The sequence below is a fragment of the Astatotilapia calliptera genome, chromosome 14 (genome assembly GCF_900246225.1).
Source record: "Astatotilapia calliptera chromosome 14, fAstCal1.2, whole genome shotgun sequence".
In the NCBI taxonomy this organism is placed as follows: Eukaryota; Metazoa; Chordata; class Actinopteri; order Cichliformes; family Cichlidae; genus Astatotilapia; species Astatotilapia calliptera.
Window position 1 is genome coordinate 29,635,652 of NC_039315.1, and position 21,417 is coordinate 29,657,068.

Consider the following 21,417-nt stretch of genomic DNA (forward strand, 5'->3'; position numbering starts at 1 on the left):
TTTATTAGCTTCACCTGCACTAGCTGGAGAATAGCTGGCTTTCAGGGGCATAACACCACTAAGTGCAGGGCAGGAAAGAAAGCACGCACATGTGCTAGGCAAACTGCCAGTCCATTAACTGTGGTTCCCAGCAATGATCTACTAATTGTGATGTGCATTGGATGATGATGGTTGTCAAGTTAAGCAAAGAACACATGGATGGATGGAGAAAAATATTAGCTTGATGTTTCAGGATGAAACCAATGATTGTTAAATTATATATTTTAGTAAGAATAATTATTTAACAATGCATGACAACCATCACACCACTGATGACAGCATGGTAACATTTTCAAAAGTCCACATGAATTGAGTGCCATGTAACTTTAATTACAAAGACTTTACAAAGACTTCACAAAGGTGGAAGTCCTGTTCCCCGAGAGGAAAAAAAAACTTGAAGAATTTCTCTTTCTAAGCCTTCATGTATTTCTGTAAGAGTGCAGAGAGAAACATAGCAGAAGCCAAAACTGCAACTCCCTTTCAAATACTGACGTGCTTCATGTGGAAAAAAGAAATTCACAAAAAAAAAAGACTAGCCTCATAAAATTCTCTTTGTGGACAGAAGGAGGGCAGCTAACAGCCAGAGGCATTTCCAGATGTAAGCATACAGTCCAGCTGTTTTGAGAGTCTGATACTTTGATGTCTTAGTTGTTCATGTGTTCTGTCTTAGGTGGTCTTTCTTTCTTTTTTAACCCTGATTACTGTAAAAACAAAGGGCGATTTGAAAAGCCATATCAATCATTTAAACTCTGTTCCATAATTGTAATTAGACTTCATTAAAATGCTGAGTGCTATCTGAAGAGAAGGAGGGGGAGTTATATTAGTTATAGATAAGGTGTATTTTATTTAGATGTTTATCAGTGCAGGTGAGTATTGACATATCAGTTCAGAGAATGTGCCCTCGTCTCTGGCCCTGCTCAACTGTTTCCTATGGCGTTGGAGGGATTTCTGACTTGAGTGATCTCATTTGGCCATAACTTTGCTGCCAGCACCAACTGCAGCGAATTCCCTTTGAAATTTTTTTCACATAATCCTTGAGTTTGTCTGCCACTGTGCAAACAGTTTATTGTGTCTAAATTACAAGTCACACCAGACAGAAAGATTCGTGTTTGACTCACCTTGTATCTTAGATATTGCATCTTTGACCAAAAATACACTCTAACAAGGCAGTTAGGAGAAACATTGTGCTAGCCAGTGTCAAAGCCAGTGTAATAACCTCTAACTTAACACACACAGAGACTGATGAACAGTGCATGCTTTAGTTTTTTATATATTTGTAACAGAGTTCGTTTCCCTCTGTATTTTCTGTGGTTGTTACACAAAATTGGATGGTTGTGAAGTTAGCAGAAATGAAAGAATACATATCAAATCCCTGTCTGTTTGAAAATATAACTGAGAGATCCCCAAATTAATATTACATTAAAGATTGTTACATAGTTGAAATAAAATTAGTAAAAACCATGAAAATCAGATGTTGGTTGCATACTATAAGTGGATTCTATGAGTTTGGGTAAGTTATTTAAGAGCAACATGTTTGCAGCAGGCTTGCTGCAAAAAGAAAATCTCAAGGATATTCTTCAGTGACCAAGTCAGTCTCCTGCCCTTAGCCCAACAGAGCATAGCATCTTTTTCACTTCCTAAAATCATACTGAAAACAGAAGAGCCAGAAACAAGCAGTAACTGAAAATAGTCATAGTAAAAGCCTGGCAGAGCCTCTCACGGCAGAATAGAGAGTGTTTGGTAAAAGCCATAGGTTATAGCCTTCAGGCAGCCATTGACAGCAAAGGATTTCCATCCAAGTATTACTAACAATATATACTTGGACCAATGACTTTTGAGTCTCTGAAAATGGGGTAGTATATGTACTTTAATTGCTAAACAAGTAATGCAGTATTTTTTGAAAGCCCTTGAATTAAAGCGCGAAGTCTGTACTTGAATCCCATTTTGATTGTTTGATTTAAAATCTACTATGTAAACACATAATATTAGAAAAAGAAAAGAAGCAGTCAAACTGTACAAAAGTCAGACCTCAAGCAGGCCCTTGTGGAGCACAGTAGCGTAAAAGAAAAGGATCACAAATGTGGGCTCTTGAAGGGATAAACCACAGCTTTTAGCGAGCAAAGCCTATTCATAAATTACAGTGATTCAGTTATATATAGAAAAAAGTAAACAAAGTTTTTGGCCCCAAAGAGTTTTTATCTGACTCTGAAACTTGGCATGAACTGTGCTACTTTTCCCTGAAGCAAATTTGGCTGCAGGAAAAAGCTCATAAATCTGTTTCATGAAGTTCTATTCACATCTAAGACAGAGCTACTTCATCACTGAGATTTATTTTATTTTTTGTGAAATAATGCTGCTCCAATGTTTATTCTGTCCAGGCTCCCCTTTCTCCAGAACATTTACAACTACATGTAAATCCATAAACTAACATCTTAGATATTTTTATCTGAATTAAAGCAGAAGCAGGGCAATGTCCAAGTGATTAACGCTCACTCTTTATCAGATACATCAGACGTTTCCCTTTACATGGCCGTGTCCCTGACTGTTGGGCAGATTATCATTGAATACTCTAATGATATCAAAGCTTGTACAGATACATGTTAATGAACAGAGATACATTAATAAACGCGTACATACAAACCTATAAAATGCTTGCCAACAACCTTTTTTAAGCAAATAAGCCAAATAAACATCATTTCCTGTGTTATGATTCCAGTAAATTCAGTAACTGTTTTGTCCTTTTCTATGCTTTTTAAGTAATGGCAATCAGTGATGATAGAAAACAACTGATTTAAGTGTTTTGGAGTGTTTGGTTTCAGGGAGCCACTATCTATAATGAAATAATCGTGGTTATAAAAATGTCTTCACAGATCACAGTATGAATTCCACTTCTCAGCGGTTACATTTCAGGCTCCATTTGCTGTTAGATTGTCTATGACAAGCTAAGAATCCAAGAAATCACCTGGCTGGTATTTGGTCGTGCATGAATCTTGTTGCACTGCTTATACTTGAAAAGACTTCCTTGTCTCACTTCTCTGAATCAGAGGATAGCCTGTGAATGACTGTGTAGCCATAGAAGCGTCCATAAAGGCTTATTAGGTTGAGTAAACAGCGATCAAAATAGCAAAGACCTCTCTGTGTCCTCAGAGTTTAGCTTGTTAAATCCAACTCTCTGTGTAGGTAGTTTATGATCATTGTACGTGCATTAGTGTGTCTTTCAGTCTGAATCTACCTACTGAAAGCAGTTTTTTTGTTTGCTTGTTTTATAAGCGTTTGAATGTCTCAGTTTATGTCCTGTGTGTGTTTGTCAGTTACGCGTATACGATTGGGAAAAGCTAGTTCGTTCTTTCTCTGTGGGTCCTTAGTGGGTGCAAGGAGACTGAACTGATTCGCTACCTTTCCCCAGCAAACCGTTTAGCCCTAAGGACTTTTTTTTTCCTCTGACTGAACAAAGTTCTTATGGAAGGCGACAAGAGCATGTGGCTGGCACAAAGTGATTTCCCATTTTACTGTCACTTTAAAGTGATATGCTACATGTCGCACAGTCAATTCCCCACTACCTGTGACAGATAGAAATTGGCCGGGCTGAGGCCCCGCAAAATGGGTTTTTCAGCTGATGTGAGCGAGAGCACCAAAGCAAACGTTGGAGGGGAATCAAAATCAGCAGGAGTTAGGATTGCTTCGAGTTGTAATGGCGGCCAAGTGGCTTGCTGGTTACCTTCGCTTATATTGCGGCAACACTACCAACGGATCCATTCAATGTTATAGGCTGTTGAAAGTTTGGTTCATTATCTACTTCCCTCTCTCCATGAGTACCTTTTAACAGACCGATGCTGAGACCTGATGAAGGATGGAGTTTATTTTTCAAAAATGTACCGCCCTAAAACAGAACACATGAAGGTGCCTATTTAACCTTGTTTACAGGTTTAGTAAACCATGCCTTTGGCAAAAAGTGTGGATCTGAAGTATTCATTGTGCTTATTGGTGACTTCTACATGCTGTTCTGTTGCATTAAGCAGTACTATGTGAAAAAGCAAACAGTGTGTAGCATTTCGTTTTAATGTTCAAAAAACCCTCCTAATCCTTGTTTGTGCCAGAGGCTAATTTCCCCCTGCACAGAGTTGGCGTTTTACGGCAGGGCCATAGTCTCTTTTGTTATTAAACCACCACTGTGATGAAATTACATTCTTCTGCTTGTTTATTGTCTAGAGTCTATTGAGTATTTTAGCATGATTATTAGCTTCAAGCCTTTACTCTCTTTCTCTGAGATACAAGCAGAAGGAGGCAAAAAAGAAGGGATGATTTCAAGCTCAGAAAAACACATTCTTCTTCCTGCTCCCTCTCATCCCTTTCCCTGTCAGGGCTACTTGGCATTATCTGCTGGAACAGTGTGCTCTGAGGAAGAAAGAAAGTCTACTCCCGCCCTCCGTCCTCCTCCCCCCTTCTTTCTCCTCGCCCTGCACAGAAGAGAAAGCAATTAAAAGGGAATCTTGTGATTGTCTGTGTTTATGGTATTGCAGAGAAGGTTCCTGGACTGCTCTGATAATGCGTTGCGAGATCATTACCCAGAATCTTCGTTCTACTTGAGCTTCTTTTGCTCTGCAGATGAGGCTTTCAGAGTTGTCACACACACCGCTACAGATGTCAGGGGTTGAGAACACAAGTCCTTATATTCTCAGCCAAAGTTCTACGTGTTAGAATTGATAGATATAAAACTGATAGATATAAATAAATAGATCTAGATACATCTTTGCTGCCTTTTGTGTCTGTCATTTCCTAATTTTCTCTCGCTTGCTCTCTCCTGTAACCTTTTGTAAGTTTCTTAGAAGCAGGTACTCGGATGAATGCAATTAGCAATAATGAAATTATTATTATATTTTTTCACCCATTTTATTATTTGCTACATGTTTTGACAGCTTTATTTACTCCACAAATCAATCCCGCTCTTCATAAGTGACAATGTGCTCATTTTTATATACCAGTAGATGATAAAGAAAAAATAAAGCTTGACCATTTCAGCAGTAATAAAACAAACCTAGTGGTTTTCTTATGTTGTGAGGGGTGGCCGTCCCTCCCCAAGCCTGGTTCTCCCAGTTTTCTCCTCTTCCTGCTAAAAGGCTGTTTTTTTTCTTCCCACTGTAGCCAAGTGCTTGTTCATAGGGGGTCATTGTTGGGGTTTTTGGGGTTCTATATTACTCCAGGGTCTTTGCCTTACAATAAAAAAAAGTGCTCGAGTACTTCATACCAAACAAGGTGTCAAATATTCCCGTTGACAAAGCTGTCTGTGATAACGATAAATCACAGTGTGCTAAGAAGACAAGCCTCTCATCATTTTTTAAACTGTGCTATCTAATTAAACAGCAATTTAGCTCCATGATAAGATAATAATTTCTTTCCATTCATTTATAACCCCCCATCGTGTCTCCATTATGGTCTTAAAGTATCATTATTTTGTGGCAATGAGCTTTAAAATATGATCTAATAGCACTTCAGGGGCCATGTGTTGCCACATGAATAACCAAATCAATAATTGCATAGATGTACACGTCATAATCATCACCCTTTGAGATTCGGAAGACATCGCAGTGGTAAAGCCTACCTAATATAAAGGCCTGTGTTAGAGCACTATAGATACCAAGGTCAGTGTGGGCACATCAGACTGTATTAGGCTCATGGTTTCCTTGTTCTTTGATTTTTAAGACCGATGACAACTCAGCATATAGTGAGTAATTAAAGATCATTTTAAGAAATCAGCCTTGTACTGAGTCAAAGCCTTTTACATGTGAGCCTTTTGTGGCTTGCAGAGGTTGTTAACATTAGTTAGCCTTGCACAGACTCAGGAGACCACTTGAACTGAGGAGCTATCCTTGGCGATAACTGCTGTGAAAACCCTTTGTGAAAACAGTGAGATTCATGCTGAGCGCATGTAGCACAGTCTGAAATGGCCCTGCTAAAAACGTATCATTAGACGGCATGAAAAACACTAAACATTATAGCTGTTGCAACACATGTTGTGAGTGTATTCTATTGTTGCCATGGCTACATCAGTTGATGCTATAATTAAACAGCAGGAGCTGGTGGTCCTCTCTTGTTCCACGCAAACAAATTTTGTGTGACAGATGCAGATTATAAGCAGCACAGATTTTACAGTGAGTCTTTAGGGTCTATGTTTACTAGTGAATCCCTCTTCAAAATGTGACAAGTGCACATACAGCCCCAGAACTGCTCCAAGGCTTAGCTAGCATCCACGCTACTTATGAAGGCATCAAATGAATTTAGGTGTTCAGAGATGTGTTGACATCTTGATATTTTAGGATGCGTGCATCCACTAAGCCAATAACAGTGACATACTTCAACTGTTAGTGCAGTTACAGTTGTCACTGTCTTGACATTACAGCTCTTGAGATTTGCCATCGTTCAACTGCCAGTCAAATGTGACCAAATCGTAACCCCCATAATGCGGATAAAGGAGACTGGATTTAGGGCCGGTTTTACTAAGCGGCACAAATTACTGGGTCAAAATCAGCAGCTGTGATAAGGGAGAGAGCAATGTACTACCCAGAATTATACGGTGTAGGTGCAAGTATTGCATGTGTTTTCCATATCAATGAGAGGCAGCTGAAGGAGAATCAATATGTTTTTGATGAACAATATGCCTGGGACCATGTGTGGTGCTGTAGGTTTGGACAGCAGTCATATGGAGCCCAGGAGGGCTGCATTGTTACATTCACATTATTCAGTTTAATTCAGTTCAGTTTTATTTATAAAGTAGCAAACCACAACAACACTCACCTCAAGGGGCTTTATATTGTAAGGTAAAGATTCGACAATAATAGAGCAAAAAACCCAACAACTCGACTACCCCCTTTGATTGTGCAATAGAATCATAGCACCACTATGTGGTTGTTACAGAGCCAAAAAGCAGGCTTTGGGTGTTTATTAAAGTCAACATTACATGTTGTAAGACTCAGCCATTCATATAGCTCACTTTAGAGTCCCTTTATTACCTGCATTTTGATACACATTTCATTAGAGCATGTAGTGAGTACTAGTAGACAGGTATATAGGGAGGTAAAGAAAATAAAAACTGTACAAAAGAACCCTGTGCACACAGGTGTCTCCACTGTGGACTGACAAAAAAGTCGCAAAAAACAGGAACCCTCCAAAGGCATCGTTCAGTCTAAAAAGTAACTTGAGACCCTGTCAAACAAGACACATGCTGTATTTTTGTGTCAAAACAAGATTTCGTGCTGGTGCAGACTGCTTAAAAATCTGGCTCTATCCTTAGCACCAAGGATAGTTCTTGAGTTCAGTTGTTGCCCTGAACATGTAATGGACTCACTCATGTTAAGAACCACGGTGAATCACACAAGACTCACATGTAAAAGGTTTCAACAGCTGTTTTACTTTGAATGACTTATGCTCCTGTTGTTCGAGAGTGGATATGCTTTATCAACCCATCTCTGGCACACAATCTGAAGAAAAAAAAAACACCTGACGTTAGGATCTTTTATTAAACAGGGCAATCAATCAGAAGGAAGTTGACTTAAAGTGGGAATGGAACGCAGACAACACCAATTCTCAGTATAAAAGAAATTAGGATTATTATAAGTAGCCATAAATAAAAATTAAAAGTAGAAATAAGAGTTGAGATCTGAAGCCAATGTTATAAGGTATTTATAGTAAAAAATACAATTTAAAAAATAACCTTAAAGTAAGCCGCTTATGGCCTAAGGCAAGTCATCACAATCAAAGTAAAAAATAATTTGAGCCGTGTAAAAAACAAATAGAGTAATTGCTTTTTTCAAGCCTGCTGTATTGATTGACTGCAGTACATCACTCAGACTAACCTTTTATATATTTTAAGGAAATGTGTAGCTTCCCCATTAGCTGATGCATAGGCAGGTGTCAACATGTCATGCTCCTCCCCAAACACTGGCATGTGAATAAGCTCTTTTATTCCTAGCAGCAAATCACAGAGCTTTTTGACCTTCTCGCTTGACATGGCACCCGTCAGTCAGTCATTTGACATTCCGAATCCCGCTGGCTAACCTTTAAAGCCGACCCGCAAACGCTGAACATCGTAGATGCGGTGTCAACTCAGCGTCCCCCACAAGCTGCTTAATCAGGCTGTGCTTTTGAAAATGAGCCCACAAGGGAGAACCGCTGATTAGTGTGGCAACAGTGTATCTCACATAGGAAATGATGATGAAACGACCTGCACCCCAAGCTCTGATTCATACGTAATTATTGAAAGCACATCTTGTGTTACCTTTGAGATAAAACAGACTCTGAGTAAGAAGAGGTAGCAAAGCTCTTGGCTTATGTTTGTATGATTTTCCGAGCTTTGCTAAAGCTCTCCAAGATGTGTGCGGAATCTCGTTGATGTAGTGCGGGGTCCTGGTAGTCGTACTTCGTACACTATCAGAAGCTCTCCCAAGAAACACACATAGCATGCCGGGCCAACAAATTCAAATAAGCCTATTTCATTTCAGACAGAATTTATGATGCCGCATTTCATTTCGCAGCCTAAATAGAGGCAGCCAGGTCTGGAGTATTTTACCTCTTACAAGAGCATTTCGGTTTTTTCCCTCTGTTGCCTCTGCTCTCATTCAGTGCTGCTGCATCATCAACCGATTCACCTCTTTGTGCCAGTACTCCACCAAAGCAGAACATAGTGATGGATCGCATAAGAGGTAAATGTGGAGAGCAGAGAAATGAGGTAATAGTTCCACAGTGTCACACTTTGAGACAAGGCCTTATGTGACATCCCGTAGCAATCAGAGCGAGTTGTGAATCGAAATGAAAAAGCGGCCTAAAGAACGCAAAAGGTGGGCAAAAGCCAGCCCTCTGCCGCCAGCACATGCAGAGTCATGAGCATCATTTGCAGCTGTGAGAGGCAAGTGGATTACATTAGGAACAATGTCTTTCTTCCCTATGCTCGTGAACTCTCATCAACACAAAACAGCAAAAACAGAGGCATGAGGGCAGATAGAAAATTCTGATGCAACGCGCTGCAAGGTGTTGCGTGCGGAGCAAACATATGGTAACTTTTATTTGTGTCAAAATTTAAGACCGTTTAATTACCACTATGCAGCTGCAGGCAGTATGACGAAATTACAGGTTGCTGTTACTTTGCTCATCTCTTACTTACGCTGACTGCTGTACAGGCAGGCCAGCTGCTTAGGGGAGTAATAAGTGGGTAAAGAAAAAGAAGAATGAGAAATGGGAAAGAAAGGGGGTAAGGGCTAAAATGGGGAGCAGTAAAGCAGAAATTATGAGGCAAGCATAAATATGGAGAACAGAAGGGGAGAAGCAAAAACAAACAGAGATGGTACAAAACTGCATAAAGATAAGAAAGCAGAATGAGAGTGACACGGGTAAGGAAGATGTGCCCGAGGAAGGAAGCACAGTACATCTCCTGAGATTTAATAGCAGCATCCTGCCCTCACCATAGATCCTACTGCCTACATCTCAGTAAGGCACCATCTGTCACAGGCTCGTTACATCCAGTCACTTCTCCCTCACACTCCAACCCTACTAAAAAGCACAACACAGACACAGATTGGGGTTGTGCTCACTTTAAAATGAGAAGGAATAGGTCCACTGGCAGGAGAGGTGTCAGAGGCTTCTGCACCGCTGACGTACAGTATGGAGTGAGAACATTGATCAGATCAGCTTTTTTGCTGGCCGATAATGTTGCTCGAGAGACTTCCGATCTTGCACAGCAAACCCGAGCACAACATCCATTTGGATTAGCTTCAGAAACTTTGAGAAACAGAGCGCACACGCTGGAATTAAACTGCTCTGGCGCTTGCAAAGCCTTCGAGGTGAAATCACACCTGCACCAAGCAAATTTGAATCAAGCAGACCTGCACATTCCTGACTTGTTTATAACCGGTTTTGATTAATATTTCCCCCCGCCCCGCTAGCTTGGCAGGCCAAGTCTCAAAACAATCATTTCTTGACCTGATTAATGGCTTGCTCTAAGCAGTGATACATGCCATCCAAAGATGGAGGGGCTTCATGAAAATTATATCAGGATTTGTGGCTATCTAGGGGCTTTGAAGTAAGGGAAAAAAATCTACTGGAGCAACAGATATTAAGTCTATTCCCATGCATTTAGATCACTACGGGTTCCCTACAAACTGGCTCTGTGGTATCAAGAAGTTAAAAGGTGAAACATTTGCTAATTGTAGGCACAGGTAGACAGCAACAGGCGTGGTGTGGCCTCATCAACAGATAGATGAACTTTTGCAATCCTGGGCCTCTTACAGGGGAGGAAGTCAAGGGAGGGCTACTTCCTGTTGACTGCAGCTTTGTTTGAAATCACTATTAATAAAAGCAGGCAGTTTATTACCCTCAGAACATCACCTTCATCATTCCTTGCTTTAAATGCCTTTTTAAACCTCCAAAGAATATTTTGCAAACGAGCTTCAGACACTTTTCTAATTACAACAATTAACGTGACCTGTTTGCAGGTGATGTCGACACCAGTTTACAAAGGCTTGGAGAAAATCTGACCTGTCAGTTGTCAATTAGCACGTAACAAACATGAGCACATGTAGCTGCACAAGTAGAATACACTCTGCAGTTCTATCATTTAACACCTATTATTAATTATTTCTTGGTTTCTCTGTAAAGTGTTAATTGTGTTCTTCAATGATAGTTTCTTCGTACCAATCAAATGGAGAGGATCGTAGTGGAAGGTGAACTCTGCAGCAGAACGGGGTTGTAGCAGGCTCTTCAGCGAGTGCTTTGTTCTGCTTAAGCCTCGTCCTAGGGGAAAAACTTAGACCTTACCTGAAATACTTTCAACCTGCTACTCAGAAAATATGTGGGGCAAGAAAGTGCTTTGAGGGCTATAAAGGAGGCCCTGGTTTGATTTGATATCCGGCTTTAGCTGTGCTCTCACCTCGCACCTTTTTATTTTTGAGTACTTTTATTCTCTGGTGCATCTTTTCTATTTCTACCATCTGGTCTCTTGCCTGACTGGATATCTATTTTGTTTTTGTCCCTGTGCCTGCCTCCTGACACCTGTATGAAGTTAGAAGCACCTCTTGCCCTTCAGGCTAGAGTTAGGCAGATCAGGTCTAAATAGCTAGTGCACCACTCTTACTTTTTACTGATTGCTGAAGCAAAGGGTTTGGCCATTTTTGAGAAAATAATTGAGATTCTTCATAAGTGGCAGGTATACTATTAGTTGCAACTTAGTCACAAAGACGTGCATGCACATTAACATGTCTTTGTGAAACAGCCTGTCCAGTCGAGGATGAAAGGGGTGGAAAAGTGAGAGGAAGAGAATGAGTAGGAGGCAGAAGGTTGAAAAGGGTGGAGGGCAGAACATGACAGAAGCACTACAATGAGGAAGTGGGGAAAAAAGACGGTTTGGAAAGAGGTGAGAAGTGTCAAAGGCGGAAAAAATGGAAAGAAAAGATGAGGTGAGATAAGGAGAACTGGGTATTGATGGAGATAGCGGGTGGTGTGACTGTTCTGTCAATCTTGGCACATCGTTCCTCTCATTACAGTTTCACTCCCTGGCTCTGTCCTGCTCTTTGGTCCTCCCCCACGGCTAGCCCTGGAGCAGGGATCCATCCAGCCCAGCCCTCCTGTCAACACAAACGCAGCTCAGGCCCAGGCATCTGTCAGCCCACACAGTCCACCTTCAGCCATAGTCTATTGGCCAGTCCATATTGGCACAGCACAGCAGGGCAGAAAAGGAATGTAATATAGCACAGCAGAGCATCCATCAACAAACCCCGGGGTAAAACAGCACAGGACAGCAGCTTAGGCATCCATCACATGCAGACCCTGGATAGGCCAAACCGAGTCTCTGGAGGGACTGGTAAACAACTATTGTACTCTGCAATAAGATAGTTAATAAGATAGATTTTCATTACAAATCGTTAAAAAGCACCTAGTTTTTCCAATTAAATCAAGTTTCCTGTAAGCGTCTTGTTGAACGAGTCCGAGCAGACCGACCAAAGACAGCTGTGATCTTCTATTCTGGTCCAGTGAAGTCGAGACAAACCTGACCCTGCAAAGACATACCTTGACAGTTTCTCTGCCAGAAAGAGGCGAGAGCTACAGGCAGACAACCGCACTGACAAGTAATAGGAAGTCCTCCAGTTTCTCACTCATTAGTGAGAACAGAAAATAGGTATTACTGATCATGCACCAGAACCACACTCTGAAGGTGTGAGCAGTTCTAAAGAACGGCAAAAAGCAGGATGTGGCACAAAATCCCAATATGTATGCAAGTCAATGCATTTTTTTTATTATTATTATTTTCTGTTGCAATCTGTTCAAGATGAGAATGCTTGAATTAGCAGAATATGGCCCTAGTTAAAGTCTGACTGTTGTGATACTTACTCCATCAAGTGTAATGGATTTAGTTTTCTGCTCTGTTTCCTTGACCCATATCGAACAGCATATAGTGGGCGCTAAGATAAACGAGGTATTACAGATTTGGGTGTTTAATAGTCACCTATAGTAACCCAAGAGCTCAATTTAGAGGAAGCGCACTAACAGTATGAACCTTATTAATTAAAGCAGAAATGTAAAACTTGCTTTGCTAACTGAAACAGAGGGCGTAGTTAAGTTGTTGATTAGCTAACTCGATAGCTTCACATGCAGGCTTTTTTTGTGCAGGTAAGATTTCTTCCTCAATGCTGACTTATTACTGTAGTTGTACCAAAATTATGATACTTTTTAATAAATTCTTTAAATAAGGAAATACAAGGCAGTTTAGTTTAAATAGGTATGCATTTCTAAAGCACTGAAAGATTAAATCACCGCTAACGCATACATCATGCTAGAGAGCCAGTTAATGTAAGTATTGGCAATAGCTGCTGGTTTTATTTAAGCACCACAGTGAGTTCTTGTTTTTCTCTAGAATCCTTAAGTGAACGAGTAAAGATTACAATTGTGGCAAAATGGCTCCAGGTGCATGCACATCCCACACTAGTTAACAAGCTGGCATGTAAGCTAAAACTGGTATTGCTGTTGCAATACTAGTTTTACTTCATTCATTCATGAAAATGCTGTACTGTCTAAAATAGTAACAAGATGACTGATGCTGTTTACTTTACCTGTCAGTGGCTGATCGGTGCACAGAGTACTTGAATACCCACGTTTTGTCTTGTTTAAAATTAGAGCTAAGCAAAAATCAATAAGATGGCTATAACTAGACAGTAAAGGAGGAATTCATCGTCTGTGATGACCTGGGAATACCTCCTTAGAAAACCCAGAGCTAAACAAAACAAATGTTAAGAAGCTTCAGCCGGAGGCAAGCCTTCTCACAGAAATTAAAGCACCTGACTCTGAGCCTAGCTGAGAACTTGACGTTGAAAGCTAATTTGTAATAGGTCTCAGATGTTCCAAACTTCTGCTCTACAACCTGATAACATAAAGAGAATTCCGTTATGTTAATAACATAACATAAAGTCTCATTGCCCTCATAAGACATGTAGTAGCTACTGGATATGTTCTGGATGACTGGGGGGAAACTGGAGACCTGTTTTGAATGGCTGAAGCGTCCAGTCCAACCAGTGCCACTACTCTGTGTCTAGGTGAAAGCTGATGACACAGCGCTCAGGTTGATGGCAAGAGTAATCATAAAATAAGTGAATATATAACTCTGTGTTGAATGTCTCTCTAAAAGCCTTTTTCAAAAGATTTCAGCATTAATAAATGAATATGTATGCAGGAAAGCAGCAGAAGTAAAGCAGGGTGATAAGCATGTATCAGGATCTCAGGTAAAGTTCTAAGTATGAATTATAAAGAGCCATCGGGTATTAAAGTCAGTCTTTGGATCGTCAGCACATACAACATTTTAAAGGTCACTGTAAGAAATCTTGAGTTTATTGTGGGGAAAAAGCATTTTTCTCATATTCGTATTTTTAGTACATGACATTTTTGCATGGATCATACCAATACATCACTTTATTAATCACAGGAAACCCAGACATCAAGTAACAGTGGGGAAGGCTGAGGAGGTAGAAACTCATTTAATGTCTTCAATGCATTCTGCAATTGATCATCTGCTGTTATGTAAATTATCCCATTTAGCATGTGTGTATGCAAAGACTATATAAACATCAATTATCTATCTATTTTGATGTAATTTAATAACACAGCGTGCAATTGTAGGGGGTTGAACTCATTTTGTAAGACCTGAAACCAAATTTTTTAACTAATTAATTAATAAAGTAATTTAATGCTGTGTGTGGAAGGGTGAATTTTTAATTTTTTTAAGAGAAGTAATAAACTTTTTCGATTTAAAATTTAATAATGCACAAAAAACTTCATGCACAGTGTTGTGTAATACTGCCTCTGTGTGCACAATTTTACATTGAATATTTCAGTAACAGTGGTTATACAATTGGATAATGCACAGGGGAGAGAGTCTATTAAATTAAAGTATGCGCACTCAGTTATCAGCACTGTTACATGTGCTTGCATGTGTTTATATAATCTGCAAAGCTGTTTCTATCAACTTCACTGCTGTGGTTTTTTTTAGAAAGTTCCATTTCTTTTTTATGATGCTAATTTCTGTTAAAATAGCTGCCCTAACCCACACTGTGAATTTTTAATCATATGTCAAAACCACCAATTATCTAACATTTACATAATAATTATATTATGAGTACCAATTTGGCAGTCTGAGAACTGAGTTTTTATCAGTCACATGGCATCAGTCAGGATGGTTTTCCTCTCAACAGGAAAACACAAAATGTGGATTTGTCAGCGCTACAGCAAAAAGTAGATTTTAATATATGTTGATGTTAACAACTGCATTCAGTAAAAAAGTTCGGGTTCAGTAACAGGCTGCGCTTTAATGTGATCGAGAAAACGACATTAAAGCGTAACTCTAAACGAGCATCATGTCCATTCGTGTGGTTGTCTTTTTCATCTCGTTTTCTTTTCCCACCTCCTCGTGGTTACTTCACAGTAGGCGACAAGCAGTAATGAGGAAGGAGAGGAAACAAGTGCAGTACAAGGAAACAAGATGCAAGCATTCAGTCAGCCAGGGCAGTTTATTGCTTCACTGCAAGCAATTTGTCAGTGTGTGTCCATAGCTTGCACTAATGTGGAGGAGCTGTAGACGATTAACGTCTAGAGCAGCAGATTGTGTGGTTCAAAAACAGCACCAGAAGGTTTTGATTATTAGCGTTGAGGAATAGTAAACTACACAGGATTAAACTAGTACTTTACTACCTGTTTGATTGAATACCCGCCCCACCTGGACTAGTTCCTGGATGTAACCAATAGGACATCATCTGCAGGGTCTAGGACTGTGGTCAGTACTTTGTTAGGGTGATGTTGAAATGTGTGTGACCATGTTTGAACAGGAGACTGGCATTATAAGTTCAGGTTGTAGAGTGTATGTTAATTAGTGTTGAGCAGAGATGGGCAGTAACGCGTTATTTGTAACGCGTTACTGTAATCCGATTACTTTTTTCAAGTAACGAGTAAAGTAAGGGATTACTATTGCAAAAACGGTAATTAGATTACCTTTACTTTCCCGTAGGAACGCTGCGTTACTGCGTTACTAAAACCGTGATTTTTTTGCGAGAATGTCTCACGACAGTGACGTAAGCAAGTGCACCGTTGGTGACAACAGCTGTGTGCAGATCAACAATGGATCACATATCGATTGTGGGAGAGAGTATGAGCGTGCAGCGTTTAAAGCGTGGAAGTACTGACCTTACTTTGAGTTTGATTCCATAAAAGGGACAAAAACATTAGTGTCCGCTGTGCGTGGGAAGAAAACTTCTTTTTACAGCGAAACAAACCCCTAAACTTCCAAGCAAGCACCGAGTAGCTACGACGTAATGGGAAACTCACAGAACTGCCATATCCTTCCACTGACCGCAGCACACCTGCACCAGGGTAAACCTCCGCCTACCCAACTCCTGCTTTACAGGTGAAAATAGAGCAACAGGACCGCTGAGTCTTTGACTTTATTTATTTTCTGCTGTGTTTTACTTGCATCTATTTGAAAGACTGAGTGTAAACACACAAAATATTTTATTTTATGTGCTGGAATGTGCAGAAAATAGGTTTAAATGTTAAACTAATTTCTTCCAGTCAGAGAATGTTGCAGATAATTTAATTTTTGCTTGATGCATAAAGTTAAAAGATTAAAACTAATAAAACAAGTTTTAAAAAGAGACTTTTCCATTTGATTACATTTTGTATGATGAATTATGAAGAACAAGTAGAATTGGGCTGAAAGATCTATCACTTTATCACCTATTCAGGTTGTAAATCGTGTTTTTAAAAAGTAACTAAGTAACTAAGTAATTAATTACTTTTGAAAATAAGTAATCAGTAAAGTAACGGGATTACTTTTTGGGGGAGGTAATCAGTAATTAGTTACTGATTACTTTTTTCAAGTAACTTGACCAACACTGGTGTTGAGTAACAAATCAAGTAAAATATTAGAGTTTCCCTCAACAAAACTGGAGCACAGAGTTCATGGATTTTAGTATAATTAACCACACTGAAAGTCAGGTTTATTTGTCAGATAACTGCATAAAAAATGCATCAAAAGCAACCAACACCAGAGACATGAAACAGAGATCCAGTGTAGTAGCTGAAAACCAAGCCAAGTGTTGCCCAGCAGACAGCTAGAGGCTACAGCTGCAGCGTCTATATTCTCCTGTCATTGGACATGACCACACCCTTTTCTCCCTACTATAATTAGAAGGTTAAAAGAAAAACATCACAGTCTCTACAATCACTATAAAGGAGAAAAATGGCAGCAGAGACCAAAGGGTTTTTTGTTGTGGGTAACAAGCATGTTTATTTCTGCTGTAATTTTTTTTGGCATATTAATGTGGGAGCCTATGAATGCAGATTCACTTTTCAAGCCAGCGTCAAGTGGACAGCTTTTGGCAGGTGTGCAGCTTCAGTTTTGTGCACCCAAGAGTTGCCAGTTGGTGAATGGTAGTTTACAAAGCTTTCAAAACAGTTTCATCAATACTAATGTGATTGTGGTCAGAAAGAAATGGTACTTTCATGGGAAATTGATTAGCGAGTGAACTATAGGTCTTTTATTTAACTGCATGAAAGCACTTTGAGGAGCAGGCACAGACATGTCATATGCTCTCAAAAGGATCAGTTCTTTTGGGTGTCACACGTGAACAACGATGTTGCACTGTCACGACACACTTGCATGCACACGTACAGAGAACGGCCATTTATTAGGTACACCTTTTGAACTGCTTTTTAACCCAAATGCATTGAGTTGCCACTGATTGGTTGATTAATCTCGATTTCTGTTGCAACATTCAGATGGCAGAGTCAGCATTTAATCCAAACAATGTGAAAGAATGGATCCACCCTGCCTTGTATCAACACCTCAGGCTGGTAGTGGTGGTGTCATGGTGCAGTTGATATTTCCTTGGCACATTTTGGGGCCTTGGTACCAACTGATCATTGCTACCTCAGTACCTTTACTGAGTGTGTCCCTCCCTTTATGGCAGTGTAACCATCATGTGATTGCTACTTCCAGGACATATAGAACCACAAAGATCAAAACTTATACAGTATATAAGCTTATGATGGTGTTAACATATAAGCTGCATGCACACAGCTCCACACTGTCACATCCTTCATGGTTTGTTTTGAGAGGCTAATGGACTGAAACGATTTATATTTTATGCATTTGAATATGACTCTGTCTGTTCTGTACCCCTTGTTCCCTCTGGCTTCTAGCTAGCTTTGGAAAGGGGCAGTTCATAGAACTTTCTTTGATTACAGAAAAATGTATCTGAATGAGCATAGCGAGCTTTTGAATTGCTTCTTTTAATTAGAACACTGAAAACTCTTGAAACAAAACTGGAGGAACACTTTAGAGTGACGCAATAGGAAGATAGCTGTCAAAGCGAGTCAGTAAACACAGTGAGTTATCTTGGTTCCACACAAAGGGAAGGAACATCAGTAGGGATTAAAGCTGCGTGTACAAACCTTCAACAAATCTGACATCCAGCTCCCGCTGTGAAGCAGACTAGGGTGACTGCACCAACACTTTTGTGCTTCACCCGGGGTCACCTGCCAAAGACAGCCTCACTCCACTGCTTCACTAAGCTACTCTCTTGTAGCTCAACACAATCCAAAGTGGTGTGCGCAGCCAAGGCTCGGCGAGTTGCCGGAATTTGCATGTGAGGCGCATTCACTGTCAGCTTGCATTACAGCTGATATCCATTCTCATTGATTCCGACTTCTTCTCACATTTACATTTATTCATTAGGAAGACGCTCGGCTCCCTTCGCTCCCGTGCAAGATGTCTTAGCTTGAGCTTACTTGGTGTAATGCGCTGACAGCATGCAACAAGAAGTAAACAAGAGGATACCGGTGTCCCTTCTTATCCACAGGAATAACATACTGTTAAAGGAGATGTATTCATCAGAGAAAAAGGGTGGTAAAGAAAGTGAAGGGTTCAGGAGGCTGTACAAGGGGGTGTGTGGGAGGAGAAGAGAACAAATGGTCGTTCACTTTGGTTTTTACTCCAAGACATTGGAATTAGTAGAGGACTTAGGTGTCTGCTTAACTTAACAGTCTTTGTTAGTCAGTGGTATCAAACATAGCAGTGCTGAACTATATTAAAACATAACCAGCTTGGCTTATTATTTCAGCACAACTGTTTGTGTAAACCTTACTCAAACCACCTTTGACTTCCATACACCCCCGCCTACTCACTGGATTGCATAATTGCTGTGATTTGTTTGCTTTCCCTATCTACAAAACTCCACACTTTATTTTGCCTAATAGGATTACATATCATGAAATGGAAAAAAGTTGCATCCATTTGTTTCCCCTCGTAATGAAGAACCGGGTCTTGCTATTTCTCACCTAACCTGTTTTTGTTCTCGCTGCAGGTGTTATGTTGATGACAAAGTCTCCAAGGTGGCTTGGCTCAATAGATCCAACATCATCTTTGCCGGCCAGGACAAGTGGTCCCTGGACCCCAGAGTAGATCTGGTCACTAAAGGACAGCTGGAGTACAGCCTGCGCATACAAAAGGTAATGTTGACAATAGAGATTTAAAAGCTGAACTGAATTATTGTGCAAAACTGATTCAACCAGAGCTGAGTTGGGTTGTCATTTGCATTTAGATGTGGAAGAGAATTTCTTTTTTTTTAGTTTCAGGGATGTTATTCAACAAGTCATGAAACACAACCTTATTACACACACACTTTGACTTAAATTTATTCTTTTTTTAGCAGCAGATGTTGTTAAATATTAATCTATTCATTTATTCATTTATTTATGCAGCAGGTTCAGTCAGAGGGACTTTTTTTAAACTACATTCTTAATTTTTGATTTTTCACTGTCTGCATGCTTTTACAAGTATAAACATAAGCAGTGACGGGATGGGAAGACAGGAGTGTTTTCACATCCCCTTCAAAAAAAATCTTTCCTAGCATAAATTAGCGCTGAAGAAGTAGTTTGACATATCGGAAAACTTGGTTGCCAGCTAAATATGAAATTGGAGCTGGAATTCATTTTATTTTAGCATAAAACAAAGACAGAGTAAAGGGGCTAAGCATTAAAAATCTACTTATTCCATCAACTTATTCATCTCTATATTGGAGATACTTTCAAATAGAAATATTTATTTTAAACTTACCTTATTACTGTCAGCATGACAGAAGGGCAGAACATAACATGTAGTGTATATAGTCTCAAATGTAAAATTTGGAAAGGCTATAGAGAGCAAGCAAAGCAAAGCTACATACAACTGCAGAGGTTATACAAAGTGCAAGACTTGGCATAAGTGACGGGCATTTGCATTCTGAGTCCCGAGTGTGGTTCGCTTTAGGCAACGAAAGCAATGTTGTTTGAATGACAATGAGGTAAACACATCCTGCCCTGTTCTTCAAGTCGCTTAGCCAAGACAACAATGGTGTGCATAACCATGGACACATCAAAATCACAAATTTTTTTTAATGATGAGATTGCATTATAATAGGATAAAACACATTTTGTTGATTTACTCAGGAAATCAACATTTTGGACTTTGCCAAGTCCATTAATTCACAACATTTCCTCATTATGTTAATGGAAAACATAACCTAGGCTCCAATACATTTATTTCCAAACATATTTGCTGTTTTGCATTCCTAATATCTAAAAGTAATTTGCATGAGACAGAGTTGCTCTGCTATTTTATGGGGACATGGATAGGGGTGACTGGCGGTGTGGCCATAAATCTGACATTTTTAGAATCTGAAGGGAGAAAAAAGCACACATTAAACTACAATAAAGTTCATATGCCTTCCCCGCAACAATTTCAGCTGAGAATAAAACTGATGGTCTGTCAATTTTTTCAGTTTCTTAATGCCAGCATTTTGTACTTCATTCAAAACAAACAACAAAAAAACCAACTATTATTTAGTCATTTCAATATCACAACTGTTTGTAAGTGCTTTCCTCGATCCATTTCTTTAATGGGGCTTACAAACACTATTTCCTGTCCTGTTTTAATGATTCTACTTTCAAGTCACCTAACAGCATTGACATTTAATATGTAATTTAATATATAAAATGTAATGTAATAAGTAAGTGAAATAGTCATGGTAACCACATTTAAACAGACTTAAAGTATGAATAAGCCGAAACAAAGTACTTCAGAGTTTGCAATGACAAAGCAAAAATGATATTTAAGAGGCAGAAAAATATTCAGTGAAGGGATCGTTCAGGAACCTTTTCTACTTTCACTAAAAGCAACAATATATATAAACAAAATATATGAAAAATGAAATGAATAAAAGTAATCTCATAGTTATGTAACAAATATTTGTTTGGTTTTTATTGGTTTGATGAGAAAATTCTGATAGTGGTTAATCAGTGTGCAGTTCTTGGTCTTTCATAAATACTTTCTTTGAGTGAAGTGTAATTCAGATTAAAGAGGATGTCAGTTTAAAATGACTCAGCATTTTTGTGACATGGGAAGTGACTTGCTTTTTTGTTTTTAGGAGAAATTACAAAAGACAACAATAACAATCACCACATGCAAAATCTCTCAATCCCTAATTCCCATCCAAACTTAAATCAGGGGCAGCCCCGGATTTAAGTTTGGATGGGATTGAGGGAATTTTGAGTAAGGATTAGTCAGACACACAGACTGCTCCACAATTACAGTAGCAGGATAAGGAAGGAGGGAACTCAAGCATTGTGGGGAACAGCAAAATACAACAAAAATACCAGTCATACATCATGGTTTCTCACTCTCAGGGCTAATATATGCTCAGATAGCTATTTATCTTGGTAATCTCTTTTCATTTGAATCTTGCTGTATTGTCATAAAGTCTGTATCAGGCTGTGTGCATGCCTGTGAACTCTCTCTACATGATCAGGAGTTGAGCA

The 21,417-nt window shown here is 39.5% G+C and overlaps 1 protein-coding gene across 4 annotated transcripts in view; it reads left to right on the forward strand.

Annotated features, from left to right (window-relative positions):
- lsamp (limbic system associated membrane protein) overlaps positions 1 to 21,417 on the forward strand; it is a 1,260,578-nt gene that overhangs the window by 1,163,805 nt on the left and 75,356 nt on the right. For all 4 annotated transcript variants that reach the window (XM_026192045.1, XM_026192044.1, XM_026192043.1 and 1 more), the window contains one exon: positions 18,927 to 19,071. In XM_026192045.1, the coding sequence (XP_026047830.1) occupies positions 18,927 to 19,071 (145 nt within the window). The remainder of the gene's footprint in view (positions 1 to 18,926; positions 19,072 to 21,417) is intronic.